This window comes from Muscardinus avellanarius (genome assembly GCF_963383645.1).
Source record: "Muscardinus avellanarius genome assembly, chromosome: 11".
Classification (NCBI taxonomy): domain Eukaryota; kingdom Metazoa; phylum Chordata; class Mammalia; order Rodentia; family Gliridae; genus Muscardinus; species Muscardinus avellanarius.
Window position 1 is genome coordinate 21,752,350 of NC_137797.1, and position 17,767 is coordinate 21,770,116.

At 42.0% G+C, this 17,767-nt stretch overlaps 1 protein-coding gene across 2 annotated transcripts in view; it reads right to left on the reverse strand.

Annotated features, from left to right (window-relative positions):
- Positions 1-868: 868 nt before the first annotated feature.
- ANO4 (anoctamin 4) overlaps positions 869-17,767 on the reverse strand; it is a gene marked incomplete at both ends in the record, with an annotated part of 438,431 nt that continues 421,532 nt past the window's right edge. For both annotated transcript variants that reach the window (XM_080705232.1, XM_080705233.1), the window contains 3 exons: positions 869-1,060; positions 2,790-2,895; positions 12,976-13,095. In XM_080705232.1, coding sequence (XP_080561358.1) covers positions 869-1,060; positions 2,790-2,895; positions 12,976-13,095 — 418 coding nt within the window. The remainder of the gene's footprint in view (positions 1,061-2,789; positions 2,896-12,975; positions 13,096-17,767) is intronic.

Genomic DNA, 17,767 nt, shown 5'->3' on the forward strand with positions numbered 1-17,767 from the left:
GTATCCAGACTTAAGTCATCTGACTTTCATTAGTTGAATGTGCATTTATTAGGTGTCTAGGAAAGATTATAATGCAAAGTCGTATTCCTGAAAATGCTTACAATTGTGTTGGAGAAACCTGAAAACTATTTGAAAATCATGTATTAACAATAAAAATCAATATATATCTTTTTTGTTCTACTGGAGATGGAACCCAGGGTGTTCTACCTTTGAGATACATCCAAACACTCCCACTTTCTTTTTAAATTTTTTTTATTTTGAAACAGAGTCTCACTAAGTTTCTGAGGTGAGCCTTGAACTTGTAACCTTCCTGTCTCAGACTTGTAAGTGCTGGGATTACAGGCCTGCAACACTGGGCTCAACACACCTCAGTATATCCAAATACATGTGGTACTGATGGTGATAACCAGGGCAGATTAGCAGGCGTACAGGTCTCAGTGGGCTGATGAGCTTGGAGGAAGCTTTTTTGGGTAAAGCACAGATGTGCCTGGGAGGAAACAATGACTAGGTGATGGAGGGTGATGTTGGTAAGATGAGTGTGACTTCATCCCAGAAGGCAGGGGCATCTTTCCCTGGGGATGCTGAAGAGGACCACCTGGCTGGAGGAGAAGGGGAGGAAGCTTCCTCCAGGGAACACTTGGGCCAGTGCATGATGACCTTGACCACCAGGCCAGGGTCTGGCAGGGAGTGTCTAGGAGGGGATCGAGTTGCAGTCCATTAAAACATTAAACAGACTGGTTCTGGAAGCCTCTAAGGAGCTTATTTTAATCCCTATTCCTAAACAAGGGTGAGCTTTGTTTGGGGGAGTTAGAGCAGCCCCTCCCACCCGAGCATGTGTCTGAGCAGGCCACACCTGTCACCTACCGAGTCAGGGCCACTCCTTGTGGTGTGCTTTCCCGTTTTTCTTCCTCTCCTTCCGTTCCTTCTGCAGGCGTTCCAGCTCTGCCTCGTACATCATCTCCTGAATCAAGTACTTCTCTCTTCTCATTCGATCCCTTAGATCTTTTGGGAGGTCTGGGATCAGATAGGAAATGAGGTGCTTTATACAAAACACGAGGTGCTAAAAACACAATAGAGGAGAACAACGGTCAGTTCCGCCAGCTGTCCTTCTGCAGGAGCTCTGGGCTTGGCGCTGGGAGGACGTGAAGCCTGTGGGGTGTGTGGGAATAGATGGGGGCAGGGCTGTGATAAAGACAGTGAGAGCTGAGAGCTGAACATGGTCTGATGGCACCACTATGGAATGGAAAGAGGAGTCAGGGGAGAGGATGAGGGAGGAGAAGTGAGAGGATTCAAAGAGGACCCAGAAGATCCTATAACCTGGAATCAGAAAACCCAGATGCGGGGCCCTACTGAGCATCCTTTACTCCTTAAGAGCTGTCTGTCTACCTGAGCATGAGTCACTTTACTGTGCTGTAATTCACTCATCTCTAAAGGGGGTATTATTGTGAAATTTATAAGAAAATGTTTAAAAATGCTTTGTAGATGGTGAAATGCTTTACAAATCTTGATTGTAGGAATTATCAGGGTGGGCTAATTTCTTCATTTCAGGAAGACACATTTTTCTTTTTGGTAAGTTGCCACACATCCTTTACCTGAAATACAAATAGCTGGAACTCTAGAATCAGGGTCACATTTATATCCTGGTGACAAATATAATACCAGATGATAATGTAAAGACCCTTACGATTCTGAAGTATTTAAGACAAAATCATGTTCAATGATAGTGTTAAGGAGTCATACTTATTTAAATCTTGATAAACTTGGTGACACAGAAATGACATATGATTCTGCTCATTAAGATGCTTTTCTGTATATTTTTAGTATTTTTAAGTAGCCATTACAGTATACTGAAAGGGAGTGGGATGTTCTACCTGACAAGTCAAATGATAACTGAATGCAATTCCCTTTTTATTGCATCTGGGAAATTTCAAGACAGTGTTAGGTTAAAAATATCTCTTTTTTTTGGGGGGGGGGAGAGGGCACCAAATATAGTGTAAATGTATACTACTTATGTTCAATAAAAATTGTTAAAAAATAAATAAATAAAAAGGGATTGATCAAAGATGAGTTAATTTCCAAGGAAGATCAGCTTAATATTATCTTTTCTTAGTTTCGTATAGTGGAAAAAAGGCAGTAATGAAATAGTCTCAGTTTGAAGAAATGTTTGGTTCATACCAACAGGCATCCTTGACTTGAATTAATCGTGATCCAATATATGTGACAGAAGATGAAATATGCATTTATGACTAGAGTTACAGAAATGCAAACTATTTTCATAGTTATTTTGTAAAAGACTGAAAGAAAATAGATGCTATATTTTTCTTGACGACTTTATGGGTCTATTTTGAGTCTTAGGTAATGATCGCTTATTTGTACGCTTGAATGTCAGTAACGACAAGATGATACACAACAAGTTCAGTGTTTTCCAAACTACGGTCCTTGAACACCTGCATCAGCATCATCATGGAAGGCTTGTGAAAAGCACATCACAGATGTGATATATCAGTATCTCTAAAAGTAGGGATGGAAAAACTGTATTTTCCCTGTAGAGTTTAAGAAACACGGTCCTAGAACATTAAATTTAGGATCAATGATTCCTGACTTGCCCATTAATAATCAAATATTCTAGTTAAGGAAAAGGAAAAGAAAAAATTTAAAAGGCTATATATGATTGTGCTACTTCTGGAACCAGATAATCGCATTGAAAATCCTCATCAATGAATGCATTCATTACTCCTAGTAACTGCATTATATCAAAGGAAATAAAGGAATTGGTTGAGATAACTTACCTCAAATACAATGATAAAAGCCAGCCGGGCTGCTAGCACATGCCAAAACTGCAGAGTGTAGCCATAGGGTACCAGTGAATGAGGAGGGTCCCGGTAGTCCCTATATCTATAAATATACATGATAAAGTTACATTTCAAACTATTTTTTTTTCTGATTTTCAAATCTCTTTCATTTCCACTATAGTAGGCCTCATCATGGGAGCAAAGTTTTACATCTTAACTTTGATTGTTTAGCATTTCTTCTTCTGGTAAAAGAATATCTCTTCTATTCTGGGAAATCTTCCATGGAAGTTAGATATGGCTTGTACCCTCTCCTGACCTCAGCCTGAAAGATGAGCCAGATCTGATGCATGAGACTCATTTAGTAGATATCTGCTAGAATGATTACTAATGAATTACCACTAACCATAACCATAAAGAAGATCAAAGGTTGGAATGACTGGTGGTCCTCATAGACTATGAGCCTGCTTAAGAATGAAGTCAATACAGCAAAACAGTCAGCCGAGCAGCAGCTGTCCGTCCTGCTGACTCTGTTAAGTCCTGGGATCCAGTTATTACTAAGTCTCATCTCACCCTTTGTCTTTCTCAGTTGACTGAACTAAAAAATTTCTTTTTGTGTTAATTTATGCTAGTTTTCTGCCACTTGTCACTAAAAAGTCCTTCAGTTATTTTTGAGTCAGCACCAAATTCACAAATGTCTGTTGAGCACCTATTTAGGGTGCTCAAAAACTTTAATCTATCCTAAAAACCTTAATCCACGTGATGCTATTTTACTAGTACTATCATCACAGGTGAGAAAACTGCGACAATCAGCTATACACACAATGAAAAGAATATTGCTACTTTTCTTCTAGAATATTTACTTAGACTATATCAGAAATTAGGTAAAGAGGAGTAAATGAAATGACATTTGTTTTCTTAATTGTAGAAAACGCAATTCCTGGCTGTTGACTGTGTACACTGCAAAAAGTAAATGAAGATTGAAATAATTCAGTGTTATAACGTTTCTATGCCTTTTGAACCCAGTATTCTTTTCATTAACTCCAGAGACTTAGAATAACCTGGAAGAAACCTGGGTTATTCAAACAATTCTGCTGTGTAATATATAGCAAACCGCATTGTCTGAATAAAAGTTATTACTATTCAGGTTCTCATACAAGATTATATAAACTCAAGGTCAACACTGACTTGTATATGAAAATACAGAATAATTTCCTATGAAAAATATCTTTGAAACATAACTAGGGCTACAAAAATATTATTGTTATCACCACAATTATCATTTAATCATAATGGATGTCTATAGATATATAATAATATTGTATCATGATTATTTTATTATTAGAGCAATATTTATGATGAAGAAATTAAGAAGTGAATTTATTAGTGCCTTTAAGCTGCTGGTTTGCTCTGTGGTGGTGAGGATTGAGCAATTGCTTAGAACACCATTCTAATGCATGGTTTTATAACTTGTTGCTGCCTTAGTTCCAATAACTATGTATAAAATTTTAGGAAGAAGAATTTATTCAGGACTCAAAGTTTGCATGGATTGTTCTAATCTCCATTTACTTTTTGCAGAGTATAGCTAGTCAATAATCAGAATTGTGTTTTCTGCAATAAAAAACACAAATATTAATTCTTTTACACATCTTTAGTTATCTATTTTTTTTTTTTTTGGTACTGGGGTTCCTGGAAGCCCTTCTACCTCCGGGCTACACTCCCAGACCTATTTTTCTATATTTTTGATTTGGAAACAGGGTCTCTTAACCCAGCGAGGCTGGCTCCGAACCAGCGCGATCCTCCTGTCTCTGCCTCCCAAGAGCGGGGATTTCAAGCGTGCGCCACCATGCCCGGCTTAGTTATCTAAATTTTTATATAGTCTAAGTAAATATTCTAGAAGAAAAGTAGCAATATACATTTTCTTGTATATATATGGTTGACTTTAGACAAAGGTGTATTTATAAAAAAGAGGAACCTCAAACTGTTTCCAGAATTATCTTTACTGAATTCCTAAAAGTCTTACACACCAGTGTTCACTTCAGCTGGGAATTCTTTTCTGGACACCAGTTTTCCATATCAATAAAAATATTGCTCTAAAAGTTTAGACTATAACTCTTTTCTTCTTCTTTGTGCAGATTATTGTTGGAAATATTCTCAGTTCATGCTTCATTATGTAAGGGTTTAAGAATTTCAGGTGCCATTTGCCACTGGTGTGTCTTTCTTTCCTTCTTTCTTTCTTTCTTTCTTTCTTTCTTTCTTTCTTTCTTTCTTTCTTTCTTTCTCTTCCCTCCTCCCCCCCCCCCTCTCACCACTGAGCAATACCTCCAACCCAGTTTCTTGGCATTTAATGTGATGCTATTCACTTGCAAAATGACTAGTTGCCTGTTTTCTGGCACTTATACAAAGAAAACACTTCCCACTGCTGCTGTAGAAACATCCATGAAGCCCAGGTTCAAAGCTAATAAAATCAGTTTTATTCCTCTCGTCTTCAAAGACAGTAAGTAGTCCAGTGGCATTAATGTTTGGAAGACATTTTCCCCAGTGACTAAGTTGTTTTCAGAAAATGACACTTAATTCCTTGGCTTCAATTTTACATGTGGGAAGACAAAGTATTCCCTTTTGGGTTTAAATTAGTGCATTTCCTAATTTGGGCTTTAATTAGTGCATTTCTCTATTTCTCAAGAAATGGATGACTAGCCTAAAGATACTCTTTTCCTAGGGCCAGGTATTGTCAATTTCTTCTCATTTTTTTAACTGTGAAAATGAGTGAATATACAGCTGAAAGAGTGAAAAGTGAATGGCACAGAGCCCACATTCAAAGCTGAGAAATAGAACTTGGTCAATGGTCTAAAAGTGCTATGCTGGTATTCCAGACATGCCACGAATTAATTGTTATTCTAGTTTTTGTGACAACTATCCTCTTTGTTTTTTTTAGTGTTTTGTCACCTCTGTAGGTTTTCTTAAATAATAGTGTTTCATTTTTCTGATTTGAACACTATATAAATGAGTTATATTATATGCATCCTCCCATGAGTACATCTTTAGCTATTATGCATTATATATCTCAGTTCTCAATTTTATTCCATTTTCTAACTACCTGGTCATGTAATACCACCACACTAATTACTTTAATTTCATATTATGTCTTCACATAAGGTAATTCTCCCACCCTATTAGCATTTTCCAGGGTCTTAATTTTTCTTTTATCTTTTGCATTCCCATACATTGTTTTGACCCTCAGATACACAGAACTGGCCTAATCATAATTTTAACTTTATAACTAAGTGTATAGGTTCATTCATGGTCCTCTTTTAACGAATTTTTATTTATTTATTTAATACTTTAATAATATAATAAACTCTCATAAGCCCATTACAAAGCCCAAGAACTAAAACATTACCAGGAACTTAAATCGACCTGTGTATCCTTCCTTCATTCCATTTTCCTGCTTCCCCTCTGCAGAATTTACTTTTTACCATTAACATATTTTTATATGTATATGTATATCATTATCATGAACATATACATGTATATAATGAATGGATATTTGTACACATATATGATTATGTTTCCCTATATATTATACAGCTTAGTTTTATTTTTTTAATTTATTTTATTTATTTATTTATTTATTGGTACAATGTATTCATATATCATAATGGTATAAAGAAAATACTTTTGTAGACATACATGCACACATTGCCCAGTTAGCCCCTACCCGATCCCCACCCCGTTCCCTCCCAATCCCTCCTTCCCATGCTTGGCTTAGTGGTTGACATCTAGTTTTATAGCAATTTATCCAATATTAACGATGATAATCTCACAAAACAGTTTCATTTGTCTGATACCAAGCTTTTGATGACTAAAAGATAACAGTTCAATATTTCTTTTTGCTTTCTTTCTTACCAGAGAATATTTTTTTCTTTTCTTTTCTTTTTTTTTAGGTGAAGCTATCATACATTTATTTATTTATTTTTCAGAAAAAAATCTATCCTAGTATGGAATATGGACTCTAGATACCCAAAACAATCTCGAAGAAGAACAAAGCTAGAAGATGTATATTTTCTGATTTCAAACCATATAAAGCTACAATAATTGAAACAGTGTAGTACTGTTCTAAAGGCAGATATATAAATTATTGGAGTTAAATAAAAGCTTAGAGATAAATTCTTCCATATATTGTCAAGTTATTTTTGACAAGGTTTCCACGAACATTTGGTGGAAGAAATAATAATCTTTTAACTAAATATTGTTGAAAAATAATAATTACATGGAAAAGAATAAAACTGGACCCTTACCTAACACATATACAAATATTAACTCAAAATAGATAAAAGACCTAAATATAAATCTTAAGACTATAAACTTTTAGAAGAAAATCTAGGTCATAAAACCTCACAACATTGAAATTGGCAGTGATTTCTTGGATATGATTTCAATGGCACAGGCAACAGAAGAGTATACAAAATCCCTAAAAGATAAAAAAAAATTGTATATCCAAAGACAATGTAAACAGAGTTAAAAGTTACTGATTGAATGGGATAAAATATTTCCAAATGCTATATCTGAAGGTATATTAATATTCCAACTAGAAATCCTAAAAATTAGCAACAATAAAAGCAAACAATACAATTTAGAGATAGGTAAAAGACTAACATAAATAATGAATCTCCACATATTACCAATCTTAGTTGTCTGTTGGATGGAAAATCTTATTTCTCTGGTTCTGGAGTGTGTTACCTATTTCTTCTTTGTAGTTAATCTCTTTGAGTATTTTCCCTAGCGCTGGTTTTGAAGACACAAATTCCTTCAGTTTCTGTTTGTCATGGAAGCTTCTTATTTTTCCATCTAATTTGATATAAAGTTTTTCTGGGTAGGAAATTTTTGGCTGGAAGTTGTTTTCTTTCAGAGTTTGGAATATGTTACTCCAAGCCCTTCTGGCTCTCATGACTTGGTTTGGGAAGTCTGGGGTGATTCTAATTGGTTTGCCTCTGAATGTCACTTGGCCCTTTGTTTTTGTTGCCTTTAAGATTCTCTGCTTGGCTTCCACATTGGTCATTTTGACAATTATGTGGCGTGGGGATCCTCTTCTCTGATCCTCTCTAACGGGGGTTCTGTAAGTTTCCTGTACCTGTGTATCAACCTCTTGCTCTATGTTTGGAAAATTTTCTGCTATTATTTCCTTGAAAAGATTGTTAATCCCTTTGGTTTCACCTTCTTTTCTCTCCTCTATTCCAATTATTCTTAGGTTAGCTCTCTTAAAATGGGCCCATATTTCTTCAATGTCAGGTTCCTGCTGTCGGATTTTTTTTCTAAATTAGAAACTATGCGTTCATTTTTTGAATGATCATCTTCTAGGAGCGAGATTCTATTCTCCATGTGGTCTAATCGGTTGTTTGTACTTTGAATTGAGGCCTTTACTTCATTAATTGCATCTTTATCTCTCTTTGGCTCTCTCTGAATTGTTTTCGAAACACCTCTATTATTTCTACAGTTATTTTCCTGTTTTGATCTTCTATAAATCTCTGCATTTCTGTTTTATCAGGTTCTGATGTTGTGGGGTTGTGGACATTCATTGCTCCATTATTATTCCTCTTTCCCATGATTTCAGAAGTTTGTGCCTTCTCTGGATTCTTCCCTGGGTCACTACGACTTCACTTAAGGTGCTGTGGATCTCAAGTCTGTGGTATCTCAGTCCCCACTACTCCTTTACTGGGTTGTATCGCAGAGTCTCAGACCCAGGGAGTCAATCAAGGCTGCTTTAGACCATGGGGGGTGCCAGGTTGGGCGTTCTCCTATGGTGTAATATCTCTGCCACCGCCACTCCCCCACTGGGTCAAGTCCCTGGGAGTACAGTACTGGAATTTCTCCTCTAGGGGCCACAATTTGACTCACTGTTGAGTGCACAGATGGAGCTGTCGTGGACTCGGTGAATTTGCTGCTGCTGCCGCCGGTAGCAATATGGTGCCGCTGCCACGCCCTCGGCCGTGAGGCTGGCGTATTTCTTTTCTGTTTTTGAACTCCACTCTGAGTCCCTGCAGGGTGCGCTGAGCCCAGCCCCTGGGAGCTTTAGCTGCTCCGTGCGCCGCCGAGAAATCTGCCGAATCCCGCCCGGCTGTTCCGCAGCGGCTCACCTCGGCTCGCTGTCCGCCGCTCCTCTCTGGAGCCTGGTGGGCTGTTGAGTGCGTTGGTCTGGTGCCGTCTGGTGAACTCGCCGCTGCCGCCAGCAGTAAGGCGCTGTTGCCGCATTCTCGGGCGTGAGGTCGGCGTATCTCCTCTCTGGTTTCTGAGCTCCCTTATGAGTTCCCTTCCTCTCTGGAGCCTGGTGCTGCAAGGCAAAATGGCGCCCGCCGCTTCACGCCGCGGCTCCGGTTGCAGCACTGCGGTCTGGTTTCTGGTGTCTCGTTTTTCCAGCCCTCTTTTTCTCTGTCCCTTAAAATTACATTTTTTGTTTCTCTGCTGATGTTGTTTTCTGGCTATGAAAGGCGCTGATTTTGTGGTAATAGAGATTGGTTGTTAGCGGGGCTCGTAAGCCCCGTTTTGCTCCATCGCCATCTTCCTGGAAGTCTAGTTTTATTTTTGAACTCGATGAAAGGATGCTATACTGCATGTAGTCATCTGAGCCTTACTTTTTAGAATATCATATTTCAAGATTCATCCATGCTGTTGAATATAGCTAATTTTAGTACAATGGACTATGGTGTGAATATATTAGAGTTGTTTTATATAGTATATGAATATATGTTTTTTTTTTTTTTTTTGCAGGTCTGGGGTGGAACCCAGGGGCATTCGACCTCTGAGCTACACCCCTTGCCCTATTTTTTATTCTTTATTTTGAAACTGGGTCTCACTGAATTGCAGAGGGCCTCACTAAGTAGCTGAGGCTGTCGCGAACCATGATCCTCGGGTCTCAGCCTCCTGAATGCTGGGATTACAAGCATGTGCCACAATGCCTGGCTTATATAGTATATGTTTTGATTACTCAGGAGCTGGTCACCTTGATATTTTCTTTCAGCTTTCCTAACCATGGACGTCTTAAATAACAAAGCTCAAGTCCATCCAGTTCATCAGATTCTGTTTAGGTAAAAGTTGGCTCTGACACTCTGTGTGCTACTCTGGGTTCTGCCTTCATTTACTTTTGACTTTAGAAATATCAAAATTTGTTTCCAGTCACTGATGCTTTTGAGAAGGGGCTTTAAAAACTTTATCTATTTGTTCAAATGTTTTCAGCCTGAGAGCTGCTCCAGCTACAATTGCTAAATGACTAGAAGTCTCCTATACATTCCATCTACCTTCCATCTACCTCTGAATCTCATTCCTCTGCTTCTTCTACACTGAATTTCCTTTTCATTTCATTAACACAACACACATTTGTCTGAATACACACACACACACACACACACACACACACACACACTACAATTAAAGACTTTAAATAAATCTGCAAGTAAGTATTATTTTAGCAAAGTTTTTTTAAATGCTAAATAAAGCAACCATAATTTAAATTAATGATGACAGCAATGACAATTCCATTCATATTAGCAACTCGTGGAATATACTTTTATTATATTATGTAAGACAAATGGGAAGAATTATAACTGAGGAAACTAAAGATGAGAAAGGTTCTGTATTTTATCTTCTTTTTAATGACCATAGGTTTTTAACTCAAAATAATATTTGAGCTGGGCATGGTGGTGCACGTTCTTTATGGTTCAAGGACAGCCTCAGCTACTTAGTGAGGCCCCTTGCAACTCAGTGAGATTCTATTTCAAAATAAAGAATAAAAAAATAGGGCTGGGAGTGTAGCTCAAAGGCAGAATGCCCCTGGGTTCCATCCCTAGTACTGCAAAATAATAATAATAATAATAATAATAATAATAATAATAATAATAATGTTTTATTTTGAACCATTTTATACTTGGACTTCCAAATGCCTCTAACATACTTGCTAACTAATTTCATGTAAAAAATGGTCTGGATGAGCAAATGGAACATCTGTTGGAGAAGCCATTGGTTTTTGTTGCCTAGTCCTTACTTCCCCACCGGGCGTCAGTAGGGAGGAGCAATACTGGACGACATTCCAGCACTTTCTCTTTTGACTTGCTCATCCTCATGAGAGGAAGAAAGAGGCCATTTGAAGAGACCTGACAGCCAATGGGGCACTGGTAACTTGGCATGAGCATTAGAGGGTGGACAGTGTCCTGCCACTGCACAGCAGTGGGGACCACCTGGTTTCCCTCACAATCTCTTGTGTTCTGGAAGCGGCACAGGCTCACAGTCATTGGTTGTTGATATTTCTGTTGTCTACCTGCTAAGTATAGAGCGTGTCACTTATTCTTGTAGGCCAGACGGGTTTCTACTCTTTGGGATCCAGTTGCTTAGACTGGGAATAAGGGAAGAATTCTGGGCCTCTGTAGGTTCCAACAGTAGTCTTTATGCTTGCATACATTTTACTCATAAAACAAAGCCAAAGAAAAGAGAATGGGCAAATATATTACTTTACAGGGAGTTTTCAAGAAGTTAACTTATAAAAGAAGGATAAAGTTTTGACTCACAAAAAGCTAAACATTCCTATTTATAGGTCTTACTTATATAGCTAGGAATAATGCCAAGAAGAACCATGCTAGAGCCTCAGCATCAGGGCTCTTCCTGGAGTCCTTTCCAGGCCAGTGTGGCAAGTGGAAGAGGATGATACCCACAGCTTGTGGCACCTCTACTAATAGAACTACTTGAAAATAGTGTGATAAAAGTTAGGACCATGAATTTTGCCTCTAACTTTGCTGGGTCTTTTTTTTTTTTTTTTTTTTTTTGCGGATCTGGGGATGGAACCCAGGGGCATTTGACCTCCAAGCTACACCCGCTGCCCTATTTTTTAATTCTTTATTTTGAAACAGGGTCTCATTGAGTTACAGAGGGCCTCACTAAGTAGCTGAGGCTGTCTGTGAACCACGATCCTCCGGTCTCAGCCTCCCAAATGCTGGGATTACAAGCATGCGCCACCACGCCCGGCTTGCTGGGTCTTCTAAGACAAGTCAATGACTGGTTCTCCCCTTCCCCTTATATAAAATGAGGGTTTGAAGTAGATCATTCCAAAGTTCCCTCTGTCAAAAAGTCTGGGACCAGCCAGGCTAGGTGGTGCGCGCTTGTAATCCCAGCATTTGGGAGGCTGAGACGAGAGGATTGCAGTTCGATGATAGCCTCAGCTATTTAGTGAGGCCCTCTACAACTTAGTGAGACCCTGTTTCAAAATAAAGAATAAAAAACAGGGCAGGAGGTGTAGCTCAGAGGTCAAATGCCCTTGGGTTCCATGCCCAGACCCGCAAAAAAAAAAAAAAAAAAAAAAGTCTGGGGACCCTTATGGCTACTTTTCTTTATACTCTCTTACAGGGAAAGAATAGGACACCATGAAGGGAAATCCATAAACTCTTAAAATATCCAAGAATTTATTAGAAGAAAAAATGCATATGAATTTGATTTCAGTAGTTGGACACAAGTAATTTCATTGGATTTTTGGTGAATGGTTCTATCATCTGTCAGATGAGGTCACGCTGCCTTCTTTAGGAGGTTGATATGATTTGTAATTAAAAGTTCCCAGGATATAGTGGGTGTTTAATGAATTTTTGTTCACATAATATTTAATGGATAAATATCAAGAGATACTGTTTAATTTCTCTCTAGAAATGAGAATGTGCTATGGGGGTGACTGTGGTAGAACATGCAACTCGCTGGGACTCTGTTGTATATCTGGGCTGTTGAACATTTGGAAATACAATGCACTAAAGCATGGGCAAAGAGAGAAGCAGAGCCAGGGCACATGCCCTCAACAGCTGCCACTCAAACCACCAAGACATTTGTGTTCCTGAGTCCTTGGACCAGGCATATAACCCTTGAAGAATAGATTTTCAGTTTTAACTTTTAAACCAGTGGTTCTCAACTTTGTACCTGTGGTTCTTTAACCAAAGCAATGTCTGAGTCACCCCCAACCCCACCGAGATTCTGTGTTAGTGGTTTGCATAGCAGCCTGAATGGGAGGAGGTTTTAAAATTTCCCAGGTGGTTCGAATACACTGTCAGGGCAGTGAAGCGCTGCTCTAAACCCACTCAGCCAGAAGGCACTGCAGGAGCAAGGCCTCCCCCGGCAGAGCCGGCCCAGCCAGGCAGAGCCACTCTGAATGTTGAACACTTACCTGCAGTACTTGAGAGGAGTCCCTGAAAACTCACTGCCGTCAGACTCAGGCTCAGACCGGTTCTCAAAGTCAGAAATTCGAAACACGGACAAGCTGGCATTCACGTAGCCAACCATGCACCTGTAAGACAATACATATTGTATAATTAAAACACCGGTCACCCTCTCTGTTTCCAGTTCACTAACGACCCTACTTCCTGGAAGTCCCAGCAGTTGCAAGATCTTTGGGCTGGCCCTGCCTGTCACAGGAACTTGGATTGAAACATGCTAAAAAGCCCCGGGCATGTTGAATCAGGAGCAAGTTATTTCCTTTTTTCTAATCTCTTCTGTGTACAGTCATATAGAACATCACCACCCCCATCAATACTTCTGAGAAATAGGTGAAAGATAGGATCTCGTGATGGGCATGAGTTATATGCAAGTCAAAGCTTCTTTTATTATTGATGGACACACACACACACACACACACACACACACTCCTTCACTAAAAATCAGGGAGCTCATTCAAAATGTACCAAATATGACTAGCATGAATATGATTCCCTTCCCCAACTCATATCTCGGGCGGAACTCATGCTGCACTAGGAATCCATCGCAGGCTTTTCTGCTTCTGCTCAGGTTGCCTTTTCTGTTGGAATCTCCTACTCCTTTCTTTACAAGTAGAAATGGTACTTATCCCTTAATGGTCAACTCAGACATCATCCCCTTTGAGAAGACAACAGCCCCCCCAATCAGCATGGCTCATGGATTTCATTCTAAAGGCAGTATATCATAATACCAAAACCTAACTCATGATATTGGGATCAAATCTTTGCTATGATGCTTTATAGCCATATCAACTTGGCAAACTATGTAAGGTGTGTGTGTGTGTGTGTGTGTGTGTGTAAGGAATCAATCTAGGGCTTTGCTAGGTAAGTGCTCTAACACTGAGCTATCCTCTCAGCCCCATGTAATTTCTTTAGGTGACAGTGTCCACCTCAAGGATAGGATCGCTTTAGGGATTTAAGTCAAAGCCATATGTTCGGCATGTGACACCGTGTTTAGCCTATAGCAAAACAAATGTGAGTGGTGATTATGATTTTACTTATTGGCTCTAACGAGAGGGCAATAAATTATTATTGGTTGAATGACTAAGTCATAGTCTTTAGCTTTTCTTCCTTAACATGCCTGATGTCATTAATCTTAGTTGATGGTATTGAACCAAAGGGAAGACACAAACAATTCTGAGAGTGCATGGGTTCTGCATGTGATCTTGCTCGGCACCAATGCAATTCTAATGATGCCTTAATGAAATTTTAAAAAAGTGAGCCCAGCTCAAAGACCCATGTGTCATTTAACGCATGGGTTAAACAGACGGTTAGTGGGGTTGCCGAGTCTTATTCCTCCCTCCTCCCCACCCCTGGAAGGGTTATCTGGAATGATGGCTCCTTCATGTAAGGACTGTCCAAAACTTGACATGAAAACACATCAGCATCTTAATGGCAATTAGCTGTCACAGAGAGGGAGCCAGCTTTTGTGAAATACAGAATCTAGCAGGGAGCTGAGTAGAGGAAGGGAAAGGTGCATTGGAAACTGACCAGGAAATAGGCCCAGCATTGAAATGGAATATTCGTGATGCTTCTTGCCCTTTTATCTCACAAAGAAGCCCTGTCCTTGGCTTACTGCTTAAAAACTCCATTGACAAAGCTCATACAAATACAGTGCCTGTCCCATGGATCACAAAGATCCTTTATTCCACATACACCCTAAATAAAGAGAGTATATCTGTGAACCTGCTCATTAAGCATATTCACGGAATGCCAGTAACAAATTCATGTTTAAAATATGTTTTTAATGGGTGGCTACTCCTGGGTTCACAGCCTTGAACATGAGCTTAGTATACAAATGCATAGTGATCAACTGTATAAGTCTCCTTTCTATATCATTTTCATAATCAGAGAAGAAAAAGGAGCTGCCAATCCTAAATTATCTATGCACTTCCCTGGTTCTTCTCATCATGGTAGAGACTTAGCTTTTATCAACATCAAAGAGTTGAGGATATCATGAGTCCAGGGAAATGAGATTCCCTATACTTTACTGTTTGATGTCCAGCCAAGTGGCAGTAGTCTCCATTTGTCAACCCACTGACCATTAGTTACAATGAGAGAGTAATAGCAACAGGTTCCATAGAGAAGTGAGAGGTACAGCTATATATATATATATATATATATATATATATATATATATATATATATATATATATGTAAAATCAGGTAAAGTTAATTTCCTTAAGGGCTAGTAGAAAAGATTCAGAAAATGTCTCAGGTAAGACTAGCATTGTTTAATTAGGAAGCACACTCTTTTCTGAAGTATCTTCTGAAAACATCACATTCATTTTAAATGTGAGAATTCTGTTTTTAAAAGCACTCATTACTAGCCGGGGCCGGGTCGCGGGACCCTGGGCCCCGGGCCGAACTGCGCGTAGCACGCCAGACCCCTGGAGAAACCGGGCCCAGTAAGACGCTGGGTTCTGGGCGGGGGTCCTGCCGCGGGGCACGCCAGCCGGGGCCCGGGTCGCGGGACCCTGGGCCCCGGGCCGAACTGCGCATAGCACGCCAGACCCCTGGAGAAAACCGGGCCCAGTAAGACGCTGGGTTCTGGGCGGGGTCGCGCGCGGGCACGCCAGATGGGGCCCGGGTCGCGGGACTCTGGGCCCCAGGCCGAACTGCGCGTAGCACGCCAGACCCCTGGAGAAACCGGGCCCAGAACAGAAAAAGATAAAGAAAAATATCGGAGAGGTAGTAAGAAAGCCGTTATGGTTGCCAGGACACTGGAGATGCAGACAAAACTTATCTAAATGCACTGGAACTTATGGAAAAATTCGCCGTGAAAGAGGACTGCTATTTCTCTATATTGTTAAGAATCTCAGACACCACCTGTAAGGAGAGAGTTTAGCGGAAACCAAGGAGAAATGCGGTGTTGAAAGAGTTCAACGCGTTGGTGGTGGAGACTTGTATTCAGGAGAAGCAGAAACCGGATCTTACCAAATTTATTTTTTTTTTGGAGAAATTACACCAAATGTCGAATGCTACCATCACGCATGCTTAGGAACACTGGACAACATTCAGAGTGGAAAAAGAGCCTGGGAAGTATTTGAAACGGTGGAGGCAGTGGCCATGCCAGTGGCCAATACTCAGGGGAGGCAGAGATCTGATACATTACACCTGGAACCTTTGAAATAATAACCACAGAGACAGTGATCGGAACCTGCTGAGGGGTTAGGCGGGCGCCGGGGCCAGTGGCCGACATCGGAGCTTGCTGTGAGGCAAGGCCACTACTGAGGCCTCCGTGGCCGGGATTGGTACCTGCTGAGGGATTAGACCGATGCTGGGACCAGCGAGGCCAGCATTCGAGCCTGCCATGAGGCAAGGCTTGTGCTGGGGCCTCCGAGGTTGGGTCCGGAACCTGCTGAGGGGTTAGGCTGGTGCTGGGGCCAGCGAGGTCGGCATCGGAGCCTGCCGTGAGGCAAGGCCGGTACTGGGGCCTTGATGCCAGGATAAGAACCTGCCGACGGATTAGGCCGGTGCTGGGGCCAGCGAGGCCGGCATCGGAGCTTGCCGTGAGGCATGACCAGTGCTGGGGCCTCTGAGGCCGGGATCGGAGCCTACCGAGGGGTTAGGCCGGTGCTGGGGCCAGTGAGGCCAGCATCGGAGCCTGCCTTGAGGCAAGGCCGGTACTGGGGCCTCCGAGGCCAAGATAAGAGCCTGCCGACGGATTAGGCCGGTGCTGGGGCCAGCGAGGCCGGCATCGGAGCCTGCCGTGAGGCATGACCAGTGCTGGGGCCTCCAAGGCCGGGATCGGAGCATGCCGAGGGATTAGGCCGGTGCTGGGGCCAGTGAGGCCGGCATAGGAGCCTGCCTTGAGCTAAGGCCGGTACTGGGGCCTCCAAGGCCAGGATAAGAGCCTGCCAAGGGGTTAGGCCGGTGCTGGGGCCAGCGAGGCCGGCATCAGAGCCTGCCGTGAGGCATAACCAGTGCTGGGGCCTCTGAGGCCGGGATCGGAGCCTACCGAGGGGTTAGGCCGGTGCTGGGGCCAGTGAGGCCGGCATCGGAACCTGCCGTGAGGCAAGGCCGATACTGGGGCCTCCTAGGCCAGGATAAGAGCCTGCTGAGGGGTTAGGCTGGTGCTGGAGCCAATGAGGCCGGCATCACAGCCTGCCGTGAGGCATGGCCGGTGCTGGGACCTCCGAGGCCAGTATCGGAGCCGGCCGCGGGGTTAGGCCGGTGCTGGGACCAGCGAGGCCGGCACCGGAGCCTGCCGTGAGGCGAGGCCAGCATCGGAACCTGCCGTGAGACATGGTCAGTTTTGGGGCCTCCTAACCCGGGAACGGAACCTGCCAAGGGGTTAGGCCGGTGCTGGGGCCAACAAGGCCGGCATTGGAGCCTGCCGTGAGGCTAGGCCGGTGCTGGGGTCTCCAAGGCCGGGATTGGAATCCTGCCAAGGGGTTAGGCCGGTGCAGGGGCCAATGGCCAGCATCGGAGCCTGGCGTGAGGCAAGTTCACTCCTGCGGCCTCTAAGGCCGGGACCAAAGACAGCATAGGGGTTAGACCGGTGCAGGGGCCAGCGAGACCAGAACTGGGGCCTCCCATGAGGCAAGGCCGCTGCTTGAGCCAGCGAGGTCTGGATCAGTCCACTGAGTAGCCAGGTCACTACTGGGACCATCAAGAGTGGGATCGGTACTTGCAACACAGCATGCACAGAGAAAAATCGCAGAAAATATAAATCAGACGCTTCTCTTAATCAGCAATAACTAG